Source organism: Quercus suber, unplaced genomic scaffold (genome assembly GCF_002906115.3).
Source record: "Quercus suber isolate HL8 unplaced genomic scaffold, Cork oak 2.0 scaffold_102, whole genome shotgun sequence".
NCBI lineage: Eukaryota > Viridiplantae > Streptophyta > Magnoliopsida > Fagales > Fagaceae > Quercus > Quercus suber.
In genome coordinates this window covers 1,098,089-1,104,069 of record NW_027069567.1, presented here as the reverse complement: position 1 = coordinate 1,104,069, position 5,981 = coordinate 1,098,089, and the positions used below count along the sequence as shown (strand labels likewise).

The window sequence follows — 5,981 nt, the reverse complement described above, 5'->3', positions numbered from 1 at the left end:
CACTTCTGCAGAAAAAACAGCCAGCCCCTGCAGCAAAAAGACAAGTTACCAAGCTAAGCTAAAACAGACACAGACCAAAATAACTAAACAGCACCCTATCCTTTATTGACATTTTAAAACCTGCTCTAGTTCTAACTCTCACATCACTTTAGACCAACTACATGACTATTCTCAATGTGAATAAGATCATTATGGACTCTTGCATTTCTTTAAATCGAAGGTAGACCTCAAGCCTTTTCCCATTGAAGAATGAATCCATAACACACAAAGGAATTTTCTTTTTCTTTTATTTTTTCTTTATGTGCAAATTCAATAGGAATTTCAAAGTAATTTGGCAAGCACTATCAACACAAACAAAAATATCCAGCAACAAACCACAATTAGGACACCGATTTTTTACGTGGAAAACCCTCCAATGAGAAGGGAAAAACCACGGGACCTAGTCCAGTAAAAAATTTCCACCATTGAATAAAGAGTTTACAACAATTTTCTCTAAAACAAATGCTAAAAACTACCAAAACATTGAAGAACACAATTTTTAGATTACAAAAAATTTACATCACACTAAAGTCAATTTCAACAATAACAAGAACACCAAGTGGGCCTTAGCATCTGAACAAATGGAGAGGAATTTCAAAAGACAAGCTGCAGATTAACCAAGTACTCTTCCGACACTTGCTGCCATAATCTTCTTGTAAAAGAGTAATCATAAAAGAGATGATCCCTACAACACTCCAAATGCTCCCTGCAGATAACACAAGATATCAGCATTGTAATCCCAATTTATCAATCTGTGATGAGTTATTATAAAAGATCCATACAAGCTACCCTTTTAGGTTCAAATCATTTTTTTCAAATGCATATTGCTAGAGGCCAATCAAGAATGGCTGCAATGATGATGCTGTTGCATCCTCAAGTTAGGCAAAGCTTAACAATGACAGGGAATTGTGAAAAATTGCCATGAATTAGTTATTCAAGTGAGACAAAATGGCCAAAAAAGTTATTTTCCCCAAGTTTGTAACAGTAAGCAATTCATAACCCAAAAATGTACAAAGAGATTCCACTAAAATTGTGTATGCTTCCAATCACATGAAAAAAAAAATTGATTTTAAGCTCTAGAGTCTAGACCATTAAACTATGGTAGACAAAACGTTCTTTATAAAAGGTTCTAAATAGGCTCAGATATTTTCCTGGTTTTGTTTTGTGCTTCCAATTTGTTCCTCATCTAGGATCAAATCAAGTGAGAAATCATCATAAATAATAACACAAGAAGAATAAAGAAGAAAAGGAAAGGAATTACCATTTGAATAACCCTCTCCCAGCTATTCAAAGTTTATTGGAAAAATTAAGGACTTGAGGCTTGGGCAAGGCATTTTTCATGTAAAGACTTTGAAACAAATTGGAAATAAGATGTGAGACAAAATGGCCAAAAAAATATTTTTCCCAAGTTTGTAAAAGCAAGCAATGGGAACATAACACAATGTACAAAGAAATTCCACTAAAACTCTGTATGCTTCCAATTTGTAGACCATTAAACTATGGTAGAAAATAAGATCATAATAGAGACAAAATGTTCTTTAAAAATGTTTTGAATAGGCTTAGATATTTACGCCTAGTTTTGTTTTGTGCTTCCAATTTGTTCTGCATCTAGGATCAAACCAAGTGAGAAATCATCATAATAGAAGAAACACAAAGAAGAAGAGGAAAGGAATTCACATTTGAATAACCCTCTTCCAGCTATTCAAAGTTTATTGAAGGAAATAGGGATATATGCATCTTTCATTTTAATTACATTTTCCTTTTGGGTCCTTAATTTGTGAATCAAATATATGCAATGAAATTTTCTTCAAAATATTCAATAACCTTTGATTATGGAGAGTGTAACCAAGTACCTTTCGTACTCTACCATCCAAAATCCTAAAAGTATTCAGGCAATGCCACCATATTCCACAGATGATTCATCAAATATCAACTGTTGACAGAACACAAGTCATCAAATTAAATAATGTTAATAATAATAGAACTTCAAAACAATTCAACAGTTTGGTTGCTTTGAAATCAATCAAATTGGCCAAGATTCTATGCATCTTAGATTTTTTATTATTAGAAAACTTTAGAAAACCAAAAGCTTTGCTAAAGTGAGCCCCATTCAATTTATATACATTGGTTCCTATATTTTTGAAATCCAAAAGAAAAAATTCATTCTTTTTTCAAAAATTTGTATTGAAATCAATAAATGATAGAGAATAGAATTCTAAAAAGTTCACCTTCTTTCATTTTCAACTGTTTTCTCAGCCAGCAAACAAAAGTTCAATAAAAAAAAAAAGGGTATATAGAATGCGTACCGTAAGTGACATGTGCGATCTTGTCCCAATCCTGACCGGTTTCCTTTTCGCATCTTCTCTGTAACTCGGGACAATTGTAAATCTCCAGTCTTTGTAAAGAGGAGAGATCGCGCATCTGATCAGGTAGTGATTTCAGATTGAGACAATTGATAATTGTAAACCGTTTAAGTGAGATAAGATTCCCAATCCACCGAGGCAATGTTTTCAGATTCTCACAATTTCCAATATAGAGATATACCAGGGTTGTGACGTGTTGAAGACCTACAGGTAAGGAATTCAGTTTTGGAAGGTCGCAGAAGTACAGATGAATGAGGCGATTGAGATGTCGCCATTCCATTCCGTCCACGTCACTTCCTAGATTTAACTCCTTGCAAGAGTAAATGCATAAATACTTGAGAGAAATTAGATTTGATACCCACCCATCTGGCAGAGACACAACGTCTGGCAGATTTACCATGTGCATATATTCTAATTTGGAGAGATGAGAGGACGAAGAAGAGGAGGAAGAGGGAAGTACTGTCTCTTGAAAAAGCCTTGAGCTAACGTTACTTAGATGTAGGTCTTCTCCGAGATAAGGAAACAAGGGCATGGAAGTCATATTGGGACAATTAGTAAGAGAAAAAGAAGAAAGACAAGGAAATGAAGGCAGTGATCGGTTATGCTGATGTTGTTGATGATTTGTCATTGATGCTCTCCTCCACCATCCCTTTAAGTTAGGGCAATTCTCAATCCAAAGAGACTTTAACGATGGGAAGAAGGATAAAGTAGAAACTTCCTCACTTATATCACGATCTGATATGCATTCCAAAGCTTTCATTTTATCAAGGCTTAATCTTTCTAGAAATGGGAGTTTAGACAATGGTGGCAGGTGATTGCATCGGTCACATTTCCTTAAAGTGATTTCAACAAGATTTTCGATGGAAGAAAGCCAACTTGAAAATGTCACACCAGTGTAACCACACACTTGCAAAATTTTGAGATTTGAATGTGGTTGGAGGCTATTTAATAACATCTCATCATGTCCTTCTTGGTGAGCCCATGTTAATTCCAGTTTCTCAAGATGTTGCTTTTCCCTTAAATTTTTGACCTCGGAATCTGAGTTAGCATCTTCTAGTTGTTCTGAAATTTTGATCTCAAGTGTTCCTCTGAAGTTGTTTAGCCCATTCAATTCGCTTAGTCCACCATTATTTCTCGCAATGAATAACGGTAATGACTGAAGACCAGTCAGTTTCCGTAATCCTTGAGACAATCTCAACTTAAAGCAACCCCTATCATCAAGGTGCCTAAGGCTAACCAATTTTGTGATGTCCTTAGGCAATTGTTCAAGATTACGACATTCTTGAAGTTTTAGTGTTTGCAAATTCAACAATGTAGTAATTGAATGAGGAAGAGTTTCAATAGGATTAAAAGAAAGATCTAAGTACCTCAAATGTATTAACTTCTCTATGGAATTTGGAATTATTTTAATCTCCAATCTATGTAAATCTAATGCACGCAACCTTGAGAAACTCTTAATCAGGGTACTCAATGTTGACTGATCCATGGCACCAAGTATATACATATTTGTGAAAAGAATTGTACGTACCTGGCTGCTTGCTTTAACCAAACTTAAAGTTTTAGTAAAAGATGAGACACTAGAAAATGATACATGATAAGTTTTTCCATCCAAATATTCAAGTCTATAGTCTGGCCATGCAATTGATAGTGCAAGATCATGATATAAATCGTGCATCTTATATGAAAACTCTCCTACTTTGTCCAAAAAATTGCATAGTAGATACTCGAAGTATTCATTTGCAACATCTTCCAACTGCTGAGTATCATTTGACAATTGGATAAACCCATGTGCCATCCAGAGTTGAATCACTGTCATCTTATCAATCTCATAATTTTTAGGAAACAAAGAACAAAAGGCAAAACAACATTTTAAATATGATGGAAGATTATCATAACTCAACCTTAGAATCGGAAAATTATCACCCCCTTGTTCAATTACATTTGCTACTACCTTATCCCTGATCTTTGACCACTCGTTTGGATTCTTAGAGTACAATAAATTTCCAATGGACTTTATCACTAGGGGTACTCCTTGACATTTGCCTACAATCTCCCTTCCAAAATCTACTAGTGTAGGGTTTTTGGTGTCTTGCCTATTTCTAAATGCTAATTTCTCAAATAAAGACCAAGAATAGTCTTCAGAGAGACCTTTAAGAAAATATGTTTCATTAGCATGTGTAATATCTACAACAAATTTGTCACGTGTAGTTATTACAATCTTACTTCCCTTTGCGCAACTACTTAAAAGTCCTTTAAAGTTATTCCAATTTTTACAATTTTCATTCCATGAATCATCCAACACAACTAAAATTTTCTTTTGAGAAATTTTGTTACGAAGTTCCCTCAATGGATCCATTTTGTGAACTTGATCCTTGAGGACTTCTTCAGGATTAAACTTACGACGTTTCTTTTGCATTAGTTCCATGTTATCATCTTTATCAATACCAATTATTAGTTTTTCAGCAAATGTTGTCACCTCAAAGACATTTGAGACACACGCCCATATTTTTAGCTCAAATTGTGTATCGACTCTATCATCATTGTAAACACATTGAGCAAGTGTGGTCTTGCCTATCCCCGCAATCCCCACAATAGCAACAACTAAAACATTCTCTTCATTGTTAGGCTCTAATAAGCGATTTATGATTTGATTTTTCTCATCTTCTCTCCCAATAACTCCATTATGAGGAAACCATGGGCGAGTCTCCCTATTCAGACTCACAATACGCTTTACAGTACTGCATTCTTTCCAGTAAAACTTTTCCCTATCTTTAGCTATTGCATCTAGTTCCTGACTCAGTCTACTTATTTTAAGACTCATCTTATGACGTCCTAAAACAACTGAGATTAAACTTAAGAAATAGCGTACCTTTTCTGTAAAACTCCCACTCGTCTTTTTTTGCTGCAAAGCTAATTCAGTGTAGTACTTAGACTCATCCAACAAGTCATCTGCATCAAAAACTGCTTCCTTGAGCTTTTCGAGCCAGACTCTGTCTTGACTATTGTGGTTCTGCTCCTCCGCTGCATCCTGGAGTACAGCTTTGATTGTGGAAACAGTTTTCCTGATTTGTTCAAGGTCATCTTCAACATTCCAGAGCGATCCAACCTGTTCAAAAGCAGCAGAGCCCAAATTTTCAATTATGGACCCAGCACCACAAGAGAGGATTGCTTCATCCATTTGTTAGTGCGTAGAGAGAGAAAAAAGAAGGCTAAAAGAGAGAGAGAGAGGAAAGCCAGAGGCTGGGATTCAAATACATCAATGCTAGGGAGTGGAAGAAAAACTTTCTAGTGAGTGAAAGATAGGCAATAAGAGAGAGACTAAAGGGTGAGAGCTTGAAGTGCTCCACTATGCTAGAGAGTGAAAAGGAAGGCTTAAAGAGCAAGAAGAAAGCTAGAGAGTAATGTTGCTGTGAAGAAGAAGATGAGGAGGACTGAATATTTAAAGGGAAAGAAAGTTACCGTTACTAGTTTTCCTTGTATGAATTTTCTAAGAAAGTTACATTAACCATACATAGCTTTATGTTTTTTCAAAGAAACTTACTGTAACTAGTCTTCCTTTGTGAATTTTCTTAGAAAGCT

At 35.3% G+C, this 5,981-nt stretch overlaps 2 protein-coding genes across 5 annotated transcripts; both read right to left on the bottom strand.

The window, feature by feature from the left end:
• Positions 1–372: 372 nt before the first annotated feature.
• Positions 373–3,889, bottom strand: LOC112004137 (putative disease resistance protein RGA4). 4 transcript variants are annotated; one of them, XR_010629589.1, is made up of 3 exons: positions 2,346–3,889; positions 1,864–1,972; positions 373–745 (listed from the first exon to the last, which is right to left on the bottom strand). XR_010629589.1 is itself a non-coding variant. In XM_065774979.1 (2 exons), exons 1-2 carry the CDS (start codon positions 3,886–3,888, stop codon positions 606–608), a joined length of 1,683 nt encoding a protein of 560 aa, XP_065631051.1. In that variant the 5' UTR covers position 3,889; the 3' UTR covers positions 373–605. The 4 variants fall into 4 exon arrangements, 1 of the variants encoding a protein (XP_065631051.1); XR_010629588.1 differs by having other exon boundaries at positions 1,893–1,972; XR_010629590.1 differs by lacking the exons at positions 1,864–1,972; positions 2,346–3,889 and adding an exon at positions 1,301–1,856.
• A 135-nt stretch (positions 3,890–4,024) lies between these two features.
• LOC136068160 (putative disease resistance protein RGA4) lies at positions 4,025–5,580 on the bottom strand. The gene is made up of 2 exons (XM_065774922.1): positions 4,127–5,580; positions 4,025–4,031 (listed from the first exon to the last, which is right to left on the bottom strand). Exons 1-2 carry the CDS (start codon positions 5,578–5,580, stop codon positions 4,025–4,027), a joined length of 1,461 nt encoding a protein of 486 aa, XP_065630994.1.
• Positions 5,581–5,981: the final 401 nt, after the last annotated feature.

Excerpts from the sequence above, each read along its gene's own strand:
- LOC112004137 (XM_065774979.1), bottom strand. The coding sequence starts at position 3,888 with ATGGATCAGTCAACATTGAGTACCCTGATTAAGAGTTTCTCAAGGTTG. Across the intron at positions 746-2,345 it reads GATCGCACATGTCACTTACG|GGAGCATTTGGAGTGTTGTA; the intron begins GTACGCATTCTA and ends TGTTATCTGCAG.
- LOC136068160 (XM_065774922.1), bottom strand. The coding sequence starts at position 5,580 with ATGGATGAAGCAATCCTCTCTTGTGGTGCTGGGTCCATAATTGAAAAT.